The following is a 14,240-nucleotide window of genomic DNA, read 5'->3' on the forward strand; positions in this document are numbered from 1 at the left end:
TACTTTAAAACCCATAGACATGTTTTTCAGCAATAGATATCATAAAGATTCTATTTACAGTGTTCAATTTAGACCACCTTTTACTTGCATTTAAATCATAAAATAAACTCCACTTAATGGAAAACACATTTAAACAGAATAAAGCAACTACTTTTTTAAGTTTTAAGCACTGCCCTTGATGACTGCATCAGCATCATCATAATCATTGGTGACACCATCAGCTCCTTTAACATCATCAAAGTAGTCTTCTCTTGCATTATCAGCCAACATAAGTGAAACCAACCAGAAAAGAGCCGAATCAAGAGCTAAAAAAGCACCTCCACCAAGCAACCCGGTTTTGGCTGTAGGGCAGCTTGTTTCAAGGTTATAATGGACATTACTCACAAGGTGTTTGTGTTCTGTAATCGTGGGCCACAACAGCATTGTAGCTGCCAATCCAGTTGAACCCCTGTGCACATGTCACAAATTTTATAAAAACTATATATGTTGCTATTTGATTTTATGGTTTTAATTTTTAATGTGAAAGTAAGGTGTAAGATTAGGGTGATGTGTACTTACAAAGCTATAAGGAAAAATACAAAGAAACTTGTGCTTTGGAACAATGCAGGCCATGGGATTGACTTCCCTTTGTAAGGGTAAAATAGAGATAACCCTCCAGCCAAAGTTGAGGCAACAAGAAAACCAAAGGACAAATACCCCAAGGCAACTGTGGGGTCCGCTGGATACTTGCAGATAACTACGTCTTTCCCTGTTATTGGAGTTCCAGATGCAGGCTGCATAAAGAAATTTTCAGCATAAATCTCATGGAAGTACATTGTTGTTTCTTGTTTTATGCTAATGACCTATTGAGATTTTATAAACATATTAAAACAAAGAATAATACCTTCTTGTTTTCAGCAATAACACCAAATATGAAGGACAAAACGCCAAGGGCTCCCACAATCAATGACATTTGTTTTGTAGTAACTGCCATTGCACCTTAAAGACGTAGATTCCCTGCAATTAAAATTGAATGAAGAGATTAAACAAAGGGAAAATTCAAGAAATCAAAAGCTTATTTCAAGAAAGGCTGAAACTTAAGGATAGTGTTATTGTTGATCAATTACTTGTATTTCAGATCTCTATATTGGAAAAAGAACCAGAAAAAAGACACCCGTGTTTGTTATAAAACCACCCAAATTTAGTCTCTAAACGTGCTGCAATTCCTACACCTCGAAGCACATGGATGAACCTACCTTAACTTCAAGTAAAATTGATAATGCGAATTAAATCAGAGAGTGGTTTTTCACAACCACAAATTTGGTTACAACATCCGTCGATTTAAAAGTTTAAGAACTAACAATCCAAGAAGTTCAAGGGTAGCTTGCTTTTGTGAATGGAATGAAGATCCAAAAGGATAACAAGAAATAATAATCCTCAAACCACATAACGCATACAATTGAGTAAAGATTCTGATTTCATGATCCAAGAAACATCGTAATTAATTAAAACTTGACGAACGATTTGCACTAAAAACCACATAAACATAGGTTTAAAGCAGATTTTGAGTGATCAAAACAATTCGGGAGAAGTAAAGAGTAGCCCGTTTGACATCTAAAAAGAATATCTAAACCTACTTCTTTTTCAGAAAAATGCTCACAGCACGAACTAATGATCAAACCACGCAGATTATTACATACATATGCATATAGCAAGAACCAAAAATTCTCATAAAAATATACAGAATCCAGAAGTCAAAGATGCATTAATATGTTCACAAATACACACCAATTTGACTAATTAAAATTCGAAAATTGACACTCAAAGATGCATTCCCATTCTGAAGAGTAATATCTAAATTGATAACACGAAATCCCTATTTATATCTGCAAAAATTCATCTCAACAAACAAACCACAAGCAAGATCCACATATCAGAAAGCTTACCAGAGTCAAGTTGAACGAACTATTCTCTGAGAATTAAAGTAGAATTGATTTTTTATAGGACCCGGGTAGATAACAAGAGAAAAATTATCAAAACCCAGAACGAATTCACATACCAAGAATCTTTCGAGTTTGATAGAAATCAAATACCTCAGATACGTACCTAACCGATATAAGGGAACGAATCTCGGGATGGGATAAAAGATAAAGCAAAATCAAAGGAATCAGCAATTGGGATAATTTAATAGTCAACGATAGTAGAAGCCCACGAAAAAAATGGGATAATCACCAAGATAAGAATATTGTAAAAGAACTATTTTTCATATTTTAAAATACGTGACGGGTAGATTAAAAAAAGTTATATAGATAAGATATAAATATTAAGTATTTTTTAAAAGAAAATGTTAAATATAAAAGATATAAATATTAATTATTTTTTAAAATAAACACAAATAAAATGATGAATAAATAAATATTTGAATGTATACTGATATAACAACAACAAAGAAAATAATTATATTTTGGTCATATTTGTGGTTTAACCACTTTATTTTTAGTTCTATCAACCAAAAACAACAAAATTTGTTTTTTTTTTTTTTTTTTTTTTCTTCTTCTTATGTAGATCATTTTGGCTTAAAATGACAATGAAGTTTGAAAATTAAGGAAACAAATTAATGACATATTAAAATATATATTGAAGGAAAAATAATAAAATATGAAAATTAAGGAAACAAATTAATGACACATTAATTATTTTCTATAACCTAAAATTAGAATATTTAATTGATAAAATTGAAAATTACCACAAAATTACAAGTCAAAATTAATGTCTAAGAATTAACCATAAAATTATGTATTAAAATACATGAGAATGTGACAAGTGACAGAATTTATTTTTTATTTATTAGAGTAGAAAACTCTTAAAAATTTCTTCAAAATGTATGGTAAACTCTTAAAAATTTGACAAGTGACAACAAAATGAGCATTATCTATTAAGATAAGTTTAATACTTTACATATGTAAATATTTTGTATTTATTCTCGTATTTAATATTTTACATATATAAATATTAGTATTATATGACAGTTTAATTTATGAAAATTTATTTTTAAAAAAAAAAAGATGACATGTTGACTTAATTTTATAAAAAAAAACCCATAAAGTTACATGTTGTAAAACTCATGAAAAATTGACAAATGGCAACAAATGATATTTATTTATTAGAATAAATTTAATATATGTAAAAAAAATGTTCGACGTTAGTTAGTCGGTGGATTGTGGTTAAGCGATTAATCGGTTAGGTGAAGATTAATTGGGGAACATTAATTGCTAACTCGTTAAATTTTCAAAAATTAAATATAACTAATATCATAACAAAGTTCATAAATAGAACTATTATCTTAATAAAATAGGTTAATATGATTAATACAATATTAATCATTTCTCAAATGGCTTCTATTGAGATAAAATTTCTTCAAAATGTCAAAATTTCATCGTTTTCTACTATTTCAGTCACATTGTAGGTAAGGATTAATCGTTGGGCGCCCTCTAATCGGTCGGGTAGTGCCTAGGAATTTATCTGAGCCTAATCGGGATTTTTACAACACTTATATATATATATATATATATATATATATATATATATATATATATATATATATATATATATATATATATATATATATATATATACTATTTATTATCATATTTAATACTTTACATATATAAATATTAGTATTATACGAAATTTTAATTTACGAAATCTAAAAAACCCACAAAATAACATCTGGATTTAATTTTATTTAAAAACCCCACAAAATTACATCTGACAAAACTCTTGAGCATTCGACGAACACTGGGTCGAGGCATCGGCATGCTGAGCTCGACTCGGCAACTCGGTGATATTTCACCGATAAGAGAGAAACTATTTTCTTTTTTTACCCGTTAACTCACATTCCTTTTTTTCAAAAAATACCTTCTTTCAAAAATATAACCGCTTTTTTTAAAAAAAATTGAATTTTAAACCATCAATCTTCAACTATATATACCATCATCCATATTCATTCTTCACCCCATTTAAATCTTCATAATTCAATTCTCGTAACTTTCTTATTTTTCATCTTCTTCTAAACATCATCACTAAAATGGCTCGTGTTTGGTCTCATGGAAAAGAGATGTTACTCGCTTGTTTATGGATTGATGTAATAGAAGATCTAATGCACATTAACGATAATCCGCATAGTTTTTGGGGGAGAGTCAACGAAGCATACGACGGTCAAGCCCATGTTCCTCCTAGTAAATATCAACATTATTTGTCCAATTACATATGATCCTCTCTCTCTCTCTCTCTCTCTCTCTCTCTCTCTCTCTATATATATATATATATATATATATATATATATATATATATATATTAGGTGTGAAACCCATGTTTTAACGGGTGTTCTTAAAAAATTAATGTAAAGTTTAATATTTTATAAACATATTGTTTTAGTAATACTTTTACATATGATATAATTATCAAAGTATTTTAATATATCTACTAGGCATCTTATTGAAGGTCTTTTTATCCCCAGATGATTTTTGTTTTTTTATCAAAATTTTGTTCTAATTTTTAGTTATGCAATTTTGTTGGTGACATTTAAACAAATTTTTGGACAGCCAACAATGAAAGCTACTCAAGAAGTTGGGATCTATCTTCTATATCAATTTTAGGGTTTTTTATTTTGAGATTTTTTATTTTTGTGTTTTTTTATTGATAATGCTAAAGAAAACTAAAAATGTGTACAAATTTTAAAGATATCACAAACAAAGCCACAGTTTTTAAATTCAATCATGCAAAATATGTAAATTACTATATCCAAGTGAAATAAACACATCAAGGTGGAAAGATCCGGGTACTCCTTTTTCTGTTAGTCAATCCCAACTTTCATTTAACGTGTTTAGTCTTTAATTAATAAACAAAATGTCCTTTATGGTTGATAATTATTTTCGATATTAATGCACTTCTCATATTATTATCGAGAGTTTATTCGGTTCTTATATAGTAGATAAAATAACAGAAAAGTCACTATATTACCATAAAATTTTGATTTTGACACCGAATTTTTTTCGTAATTATGTTACTATATTTATAATTTTGTTGCAATATCAATCAAATGATCGGTTCTACCTGTTTTCCCGCTAACAATTTTTCCTGGATTGCAATAAAGTCACTATGTTTATCAAAATTGCGATTTTAACATTGTGTTTTTTCTCAATTATATCATTATATTTACAATTTTGTTGTAATATCAACCAAATGACCATTACCACCAACATAACACTTTAACAAATAAATGATATGATAATATTGTGACATGGAAGCCACATCACACCATCAATCCAGCATTACGTGCACGATAGAAAAGCCAATATGACCCATGGCCACGACGTGACCCTCTATAGGGCGCGACAAACCAAAAACCTCCCTATAAAAGGAGGGTCGTCCTTCCTCATTTCTTTCCACAAATTCTTCCAACTCTCTCTCTCTCTCTCTCTCTCTCTATATATATATATATATATATATATATATATATATATTCTCCCCTATAGCGTGCGTCAATTCTGCCCCTCCCCTCCTCCCTCCTCTATTCTCTCTCTGCCACATGTCAAGCCCTCATTCGGTGGGGGGGTTTTCCGCCAACTTCGTTTTTTGGCTATAACTATTTTTTATTTGAAAAAAAATATGAAAAATCAAAGCTCTTAAAATTTAGTTCTCTACAATATGAGCACAATCATGAAAATTTAAAAGAAACACATTTTTTTTACTTTTTTTATAAAAAAAACCCCAAAAAATTCTCTAAAAATCATAAATGTTTAAGGGATACTTCTACTCAATATAATAGTGACTTTGTATAAAGAATTTTTTCCAAAGTTTTTGAAGTATTTATCTTTAATTTTCATTAATTTAAAAAAAATAAACATAATATGATTCAAAATATTTAAGATTAAAAAAAAAAACTTTCGATTCAACTTGTTTATAATCCTTAATTTGTTATGATCTAAAAATATTTAGACTCAAATATTTTTTAATCCTTAATATATCTTTTATGATTCAAAATTAAATGATTCAAAATATATAATGATCCATAATTTTTTTTAACAAAAACTATATTTAATTGGAAATGGGTGGTGGAGAATTGTTCTCGCAGTCCTTACCATTTTTTGAGTACTCACCGAAACCGAACTCTCTCTCTCTCTCTCTCTCTCTCTCTCTCTATATATATATATATATATATATATATATATATATATATATATATATATATATATATATATATATATATATATATATACACACACACACACATACTAGGGGTGAGCATTTGGAGCCGTGGACCGGACCGAACCGGTGAATCGGACCGAATCGGACCTTGACCTGGACCAGATTGGTTTTCTTACCGGTATGATACGACCGGTTCAGGGTAAAAACCGATTTTGGACTTAATTTAAATTTTTGTATTCTGTGAAATTTTTTAAACAAGCATATCTCATTCGTTTTAAATTGAATTGACATTCGGTTTTTACGAACGTGTACTTTTGAGTTTATAGATGATTATAGACTATAATTTGTTGTTTTTGGTGTTATATTGAATGAAATACAATCCTTCAAAGTTAGGATATCAAAGTTGAAATATTTCAGTTTTTCAATAAGAAATTTAAACTTTTGTATTCTGTGAAATTCTTTAAACAATCATATCTAATTCGTTTTAAATCGGATTGACATACGATTTTTCCAACGTGTAGTTTAAAGTTTGTAAATGATTTTAGACTATAATTTTGTTGTTTTTAAAGTTATATTCAATGGGTTATAATCCTTCAAAGTTGGGATATCAAAACTGAAATATTTCAGTTTTTCAGCAATAAATTTAAATTTTGTATTTTGTGACTTTTTATAAACAATCATATCTCATTCCTTTTAATTCAGATTGATATGTGGCTTTTTTTCAACATATAATTTAGAGTTTGTAGATGAATTTAGACTATAATTTTGTTGTTTTTTTGTGTTATATTCAATGAGTTACAATCCTTCAAAGTTGGGATTTCAAAGCTGAAATATTTTAGCTTTTAATTATATTTTTTATTAAAAACTAACAACATTTTCATTGTGTGTTTATGTAGAGATTGCACAAGTTTTAAACATGTTAGATTTAGATGACAATGATATGGAAAAGAGGTCAATGGAAGATTACATTATGACGTTTGTTAGTTAGATTGATTTTAAATTTTAAACTATGATTTTTGGTGTTACGGTAATTACTTTTTTTTGTATGTTTGTGTTAAGATTGTTAACTTTTATTTTGAAAATTTAATTCTGCAAGTTATAATATTATAGATAAAGTTAGATTGGTTATGCATGAAATATGATAAACTCATTAACTTATTTGATTCGAAGTCCAAACAAATGGTATAAACAATCAATGTTTGACCTGTCCAACGGCTGCAAGAAACAGAAACATATTCTTTAATTTTTACGAGTTGTATCGTATCAAACCCAAAAACATATTCATTTTAACGAGTTGTAATGTATCAAACCCAACAACATATTCATTTTGACGAGTTCTAATGTATCAAACCCAACAACATATTTGTTTTAACGAGTTGTTTCAAACCCAAAAACGCATTTTAACATGTATTGTATGCAGGTAAAGTTGGACCGGTCCAACCATGTCCAAGAACCGGAAAAACCAAACCTTAACCCAATAAGTCTCATAACGGTCCACAATATTCTTCAAGACCAATCCGGTCCAAAAGTCAATCCGGTCCAGTCCAAACGCTCACTCCTAATATACACGACAACAAAATATACAACTTGATATCTATGTAAAATATGATTTTATTGTATTGGATTTTGAGTATTAAGTAATGTACATCTTGTTTAAGTAGACATTTTATCTTTTTTTTGACATATTACTTTATTGTTTATGGAACACATAAAAATTGTAAAATTTTAATAACATAAAAGAGCCGAATTAACGGGTCGGGTATTTGTTGATTCAGTGGATACGAATATGGATTCGACTATGCAAGACCATGAGATTATTAGAGCAGGAGAGGTCATGGTTTTATTTTCTTTAACGGGTTTGAAAATAGACGTCCCTAGGTTAACACTAAATTTCCAAATAAGTATTACCTTTGTATATCTACAATGCCTAATATCTATTAATTCCAAAAGTAAAGCTTATTAAAAGATATTATAAATTAATAATATATAACTAATCTATACCTTAGACGATTAATTTACAAACTCTTAACCCTGGACAAATAAAGAGCGAAATTAACAAGTACTCCAAACAAGATCTCTTGGAGCTCTTGTTAGACAAAAACTAACGACATGCTAACCCAAAATAAACAGGTTGACACGACATGAAATTAAATTAAACCTGTAAGGTTAGTGTCAAATTTTTTCAACCTGTCATGACATGATACACTTACCAGGTCTACTTAGGATCAAACAATACCCACAACATGAGCCTCCCTCCCTCAGGTTACAACTTACATGATCTTTTCAAGTTACAAAATCTTTTGATCAAAAACATCTCAACATTCTTAAAAAACCAACACATCCTACTTCACCCAATTTATCACATTTTTCCTAAAACAAGACAATTTTACAAACCGGGGATCGGGAATTGAGTTGTGAGTGCCTCAACTCTCTTTCTCAGATCCGAAACTTGACCCGTGAAACCAAAATCTGAAGAAGCTACATACTTGATAAAATCTTGTACCTTTGACCCACTAGTCACAGCCTGTTTAATCTCACGTGTGAGTTGCACCCCTTCGTGAATAAACTCAGCAATATTAACAAATTCCTTTTCCGTGAACCCACGTGTTGTCATAGCTGGCGACCCAATCCGTATGCCACCTGGCACCAGTGCGCTTTTGTCACCTACAACATTAATTTCAAAACAATGTTAGTGCCAAGACTCAAGCCCTTGACCGTTTCTTTTTCTTTTACACCCCAGGGGTTGTTTTGTAAATAAGATCAAAGTTGGAGGGTGAAATACAAAAAAAAAAAAAAAAAAAAGATAATAGAATTATACCAGGTACGGAGTTCTTGTTTAAGGTGATGGAAGCCATGTCTAGAACTTTCTCTACCCTAGCACCATCAAGACCCTGCATTTATTCAATTTGGGTTAGAGTCTATTTATTTTTATCCTACTTTCTGTTCTTCCTATTTTGTTTTTTTTCTTATTAACGCATCATGCTTTGAAAAATTTTAAAGAAATTGGATAAAAATTCAAAGTAAAATTAAAGTAGGATGCTATAATAAGCAATATCTTACATTTTCAATGGTACTCAGTAAACTTTTTGACTTGATACAGAAAGGAGTTATCAAAGAAACCAAGTTTTTACAGTTTTAGCCTCATTTATTATTATTTTGAAAGAAAAAACTAGCTTACTAATGGCCTGAGATCCACAAGAACCAAGTGGTTATCACTTCCACCAGAAACCAATGTGTACCCCAACTCCATCAATCTTTTAGCAAGAGCTCGACAATTAGAAACAACCTGCAACACCATGTTATGTTATGTTATGTTATTGAAAAGATTTAATGATAAAATGTAAAGAAAAAGACCTGGTTCTGGTAGGCCTTGAACTCTGGAGACTGAGCATGCTTCAGGCAAACTGCAAGTCCTCCTATTGTATGGTTATGTGGACCACCCTGTTATTTTATTTTATTTTTTAATTATTTAAAAAAAAAAAAAAAGATTAATGAAAAAAAAAGTTGGAAAGAGATTGAGTGGAACAAACTAACCTGCAAACCTGGGAAAACAGCATTATTGATGGCGGATTCTAATTCAATGCCTAAAACAGGATCTTTCTTGAAGAATATCATGCCGCCTCTAGGCCCTCTCAGAGACTGGAAAGATGATGGAATGGAATAAGCAACTTTTATATGATGTTTTTGTATCACGTGTAACAGCAAAACACAACGTGCTTTCACCATTTTATCCACTCAACTATTATCATCATAATCATATCATATAAAATATCATACTTGCACTTTTCTGTAGTTTGTCCCCGAAGTAACTGGAAAAATGGTTTTGTTAAACAATTAATAGTTAAGTGGTTTTAATCAATTCCATTCCTTCCCTGATTCTATCATTACTAAACACTACCCTGACAATAGCAGTCTGCTACATTATTGTTCAACAATAAGAAGAAATAGTTAATTCTGTAATTACCATTTTATCACTAAAAAGTAAAACTAGGAATTTTTTTTATCAACTCAGTCAGAAGCAATGCAACATTACCTACCTTGTGTGTTGTGGTAGTGACAATATCACAATAATCAAAAGGATTCCCAACCACAGAAGCAGCAACAAGTCCACTAATATGAGCCATATCCATCATCAGAAAAGCACCAACACCATCTGCAATCTTTTCAAGTGCAACAATCATACATTTCATTATTATACAAGAAAGAAAAAAAAAATCAATACTCAACATTTTAAAGTCAACATTCAAAAAAGGTATACCTTTCTCATACGAGGATAGTCAAAATCTCTGGGATAAGCACTAGCACCAGCAATTATAAGTTTTGGTCTAAATAAGGTAGCAGTTTTCTCAAGCATCTCATAATCAACCAGGCCTATCATATGGAAAATAATTACACTAATATAAAAATATTATATTTTTGTTGGAAAAGAAAAAAGAAAGATATACCTGTAGATTCATCAAGACGATAAGGCATAGATTCAAAATATATGGATGTTCCTGAAACCCGTCTTTTTGGTGTCATGAATCCATGAGACAAGTGTCCTCCATGAGGCAAGTCCAGCCCCTGTGTTTTTTTAAAAAAAAATAATTAAAACCAATATCCATCTGAATATTATATTAAAAAATAAAAAAAATACACACCATTATACGATCATGAGGCTTCAGAATGGCTGTATAGACCTCAAAATTAGCAGGGGAACCAGATAATGGTTGAACATTTACACCCCATTTTTCTTCATCCAAGTGAAATGCTGCTAATGCCCTCTTTTGGCAAAGACTTTCTAGTTCATCAATGTGCTCGTTTCCACCATAGTATCTGCAAATTAATGTATATTATAAACAATTAAACATTATTAGCAAAAAAAAAATTATTTATATATTGACCTTTTTCCAGGAAGTCCTTCAGAATATTTGTTTGTAAGGCAAGAGCCAACTGCTTCCATAACAGCTCTGGATGTGAAGTTTTCTGATGCAATAAGCTCCAAGCTTCTAAACTGACGTTGCTTTTCATTGTATATTATTGCACTAACTTCAGGATCAACATTACTCAGTTCATGGTCAACAAACCCATTTCCATCACCTATACAAGTCAAATTTCATTCATCTTCATTCCATTATAAACAGATATATTCCATCAACATTAAAATCGTTGAAATTTGAGTCAGTTACATGTTTGGTCCCTGAGTTTAACTGCTATCTGTAACTTTATCTCTTGCAATTTTGGTTCGTATTTGAGATTTTTACAGCTTTTGGTCCTTGTTATACCATTTTCAGGTTTTTTTTATAAATACTTGTTATTTAATTATTAAACAATTATTTTGTTAGATTAGTCCACTCCGCCTCCCTTCTTCATACCAGTAGAATAATTCAAAATGAGGACAAAAATGGTTAGAATACTACAGCTAAACTCAGGGACCAAAAATTTAATTTACTAATAAATTACTTTGTGGTCCCTGGGTTTAGCTTATCTTTGCAATTTGGTCACCTCTTGTAATTTTTGTTCTTATTTGTAATGTTTTGGTCACTGTTCCAAGTAAGACGAAAATTGCAAAAAATCAGCTAAACTCGGGGGACAAAAATGTAATTTACTCAATGTCTGCAGATCTAGATATTCTTGCAAGCACTTCTACCAATTTTGTTAAAGAGCTTCCTTCGATATCCTCAAATATTTACTTTTATATATTCTGATTTATAATCTATTATAGTTAAGTTATTAATTTATTTGGACTCTTAAATAAATATCACTATAGATCTCTTCTTTAGGTGTCTGTCTTATCATCATAACATGTCTGTCAACAACTAAAAAGGTGCAACAATTTATGACTAATTACCTCCTTCAACAACTGTGATTGGAACAGAAGTAGTGGATGGCTTTCCAGTAACCAAGCTAGCTTCAATTTTAGATGATTTACACGGATTGAGTGATCCAAGATTCAGCTGATGTGGAAACTTAGTGAAACCAGGTCTTTTTGGGAGGAATGTTGATTCCTTAATCCATACAGGCTGTTGAAGGGAACCCATGATAGCTCCAGAGCAGGTATGCATACTGCATAACATATAATGAATCACAATAGAAAACAGCATTAACTCTTTTAAAAGATTCATATGCATAGTTTAAGTGTATGTAAAATAAATAAGCAAAATACTAATCACCTAAGCATTACAAGTTTACAACTTGTTTGATCTTATGAAACAAACGGATAAGGGTAAGGGGTGTTTGAAATTTTGATAGTTTGGACAAAAGTAATTATTTTGGGTTAAAATAATCAGATACGGACATATGTATGTCAGTATGTGCCTATATTAACCTTTATTAAGTGATTATTTAATTTGATTCTTCAACTCTGTAGCAATCACTATCAAAAGACAACATCCATAGTACAAACGCCTCTAAAACCATGGAATACATTTTCATGCATTGCAACATCCCATGTATCAACATTTCTTACGAGCCCTAATCTAACTCCACTTTCACCACAACCATTATCCAATTTTCAACAGAAAAAACACTGTAAAGTAAGCTTCGAATCCGCAATTAAGATTAGGCATGAACAGAGTCTCCAAGTACAAGCTTCATAAATACGCAGAAGCTATAACAACAAACAGAAACTCCAAATCTAATACTAACAAATAATTTCCACACACTCCATAGAATCTCGATTGTAGATAAGGAAGTATACGAACGATTCCAACCAAAACCTAACAAACAGAGGCATAATTGTGAACACAAACAACACTGTTGCATGCTGTCGGCGCAAACTAACAAAAAAAGGAAACATATTTACAGAAACTAAGAAACTACAGAAGCCAAAGCGCAAAGCTACTTTCAAAACCAATTCAGAAAACAGTGTTCGTTTAACTCACATATATATATATATATATATATATATATATATATATATATATATATATATATATATATATATATATATGCATGTGAGTACCAAATGAGCGAACGACAACAGATTGAGTAGAAAAATACCTGCGCTTGTATATTTATATGTTATCGAACCGATTATCGGCGATTGAAGGTGTCGCCGATTGCTGGTGCGAACGTGATTATCGGCGATTGATACAGAGAAGAGTGTTGTGTGCTGTGTGCGAGAGACGAGAGCGAGACAAATTTCTGTGTGCGGGAGGAGTGCGCGAGCGAGACAGATTATGTTTGTGAATTGTGAGTTTGTGATGTCGGCGAAGATAGAGGTTACACCTAGTCGTAAAACAAAAAAACCCTACTGTATTTTAATTTTGTAAATAATTTTTTTTTTGAATATATATATATATATATATATATATATATATATATATATATATATATATATATATATATATATATATATATATATATATATATATTATCTTATAAAAGAAATCTCACTATTTTTATAAATAAATTCAATATAATAATAATATTTTTTAAGACGTTCAAACCATTAAGCTAATAGTACAAGTAACCACCAATAAAATAATATTATAATGTATATCGTCCAAATGATAATACAATTAGTACAAACATCCACTGCAGTATGCTATCTTATTTCAGTGCGACGCGTCTCATATTTCGTTATTATCTAATTTTAGCTGAAGAAGACACTTTCAAATTCCCCAAATTGTAGGTAATACAAATTATTCAAATTTAAAAACTCATGCAAATCCCGGAAGAAACCACAAATATTGATGTGTTCTCTCCCATTTTCTAGAAACCTTGATCTCAACAGCCGCCTTAACTACCATTGCACATCCATCTTCGCCTCTTCGTTACCACCATATATCCACTTAATTGTTCAATATGTTGTTCTAAAACGTTATATGTTCCACCACTCCTACAACTAAGTCCAACGCACCTCCAGCAACCCTATCTGTCACAATCATCGCACCTCCATAAAGCATAGTTGCCAACCACATAACTTATTTCCACTCTGCTTCTTTTTTTAAAAACCCTAAATCCTATCTCTCTCTTTCATCTGACCAGGTAAAAGCCTAACCATTAGACAATGGATTAGTATGCAAGAGGAGATGAGATCGGCAATGTCTACTATTGTTTGTTACTCT

The 14,240-nt window shown here is 30.6% G+C and overlaps 2 protein-coding genes across 5 annotated transcripts; both read right to left on the reverse strand.

The window, feature by feature from the left end:
* On the reverse strand, window positions 1-2,238 carry LOC111917205 (uncharacterized). Of its 4 annotated transcripts, XM_023912870.2 has the most exons (5): window positions 1,926-2,066; window positions 1,107-1,240; window positions 884-996; window positions 559-773; window positions 1-448 (listed from the first exon to the last, which is right to left on the reverse strand). In XM_023912870.2, the coding sequence occupies exons 3-5, from the start codon at window positions 971-973 to the stop codon at window positions 163-165; spliced, it is 591 nt and encodes a 196-aa protein (XP_023768638.1). In that variant the 5' UTR covers window positions 974-996; window positions 1,107-1,240; window positions 1,926-2,066; the 3' UTR covers window positions 1-162. The 4 variants fall into 4 exon arrangements, with proteins under 4 accessions (XP_023768638.1, XP_023768637.1, XP_023768641.1 ...); XM_023912869.2 differs by lacking the exons at window positions 1,107-1,240; window positions 1,926-2,066 and adding an exon at window positions 2,086-2,238; XM_023912873.3 differs by lacking the exons at window positions 1,107-1,240; window positions 1,926-2,066 and adding an exon at window positions 2,073-2,188.
* A 6,098-nt stretch (window positions 2,239-8,336) lies between these two features.
* LOC111917204 (serine hydroxymethyltransferase 3, chloroplastic) lies at window positions 8,337-13,391 on the reverse strand. The gene is made up of 12 exons (XM_052769208.1): window positions 13,171-13,391; window positions 12,020-12,234; window positions 11,073-11,268; window positions 10,830-11,004; window positions 10,635-10,752; window positions 10,448-10,560; window positions 10,227-10,349; window positions 9,724-9,828; window positions 9,544-9,630; window positions 9,368-9,475; window positions 9,008-9,080; window positions 8,337-8,853 (listed from the first exon to the last, which is right to left on the reverse strand). The coding sequence occupies exons 2-12, from the start codon at window positions 12,231-12,233 to the stop codon at window positions 8,576-8,578; spliced, it is 1,590 nt and encodes a 529-aa protein (XP_052625168.1). The 5' UTR covers window position 12,234; window positions 13,171-13,391; the 3' UTR covers window positions 8,337-8,575.
* Window positions 13,392-14,240: the final 849 nt, after the last annotated feature.

Source organism: Lactuca sativa, chromosome 3 (assembly GCF_002870075.4).
Source record: "Lactuca sativa cultivar Salinas chromosome 3, Lsat_Salinas_v11, whole genome shotgun sequence".
In the NCBI taxonomy this organism is placed as follows: domain Eukaryota; kingdom Viridiplantae; phylum Streptophyta; class Magnoliopsida; order Asterales; family Asteraceae; genus Lactuca; species Lactuca sativa.

Bases quoted from the DNA above. Each gene is read 5' to 3' on its own strand.
- LOC111917205 (XM_023912869.2), bottom strand. From the start codon at position 973: ATGGCAGTTACTACAAAACAAATGTCATTGATTGTGGGAGCCCTTGGC. The intron at 774-883 runs GTATTATTCTTT...TTCTTTATGCAG, and splicing joins TTATTGCTGAAAACAAGAAG to CCTGCATCTGGAACTCCAAT. The intron at 449-558 runs GTAAGTACACAT...ACATGTGCACAG, and splicing joins GTATTTTTCCTTATAGCTTT to GGGTTCAACTGGATTGGCAG.
- LOC111917204 (XM_052769208.1), bottom strand. From the start codon at position 12,233: ATGCATACCTGCTCTGGAGCTATCATGGGTTCCCTTCAACAGCCTGTA. The intron at 10,753-10,829 runs GTGTGTATTTTT...AAAAAAACACAG, and splicing joins AGCCTCATGATCGTATAATG to GGGCTGGACTTGCCTCATGG. The intron at 10,350-10,447 runs GTATACCTTTTT...GCACTTGAAAAG, and splicing joins ACTATCCTCGTATGAGAAAG to ATTGCAGATGGTGTTGGTGC.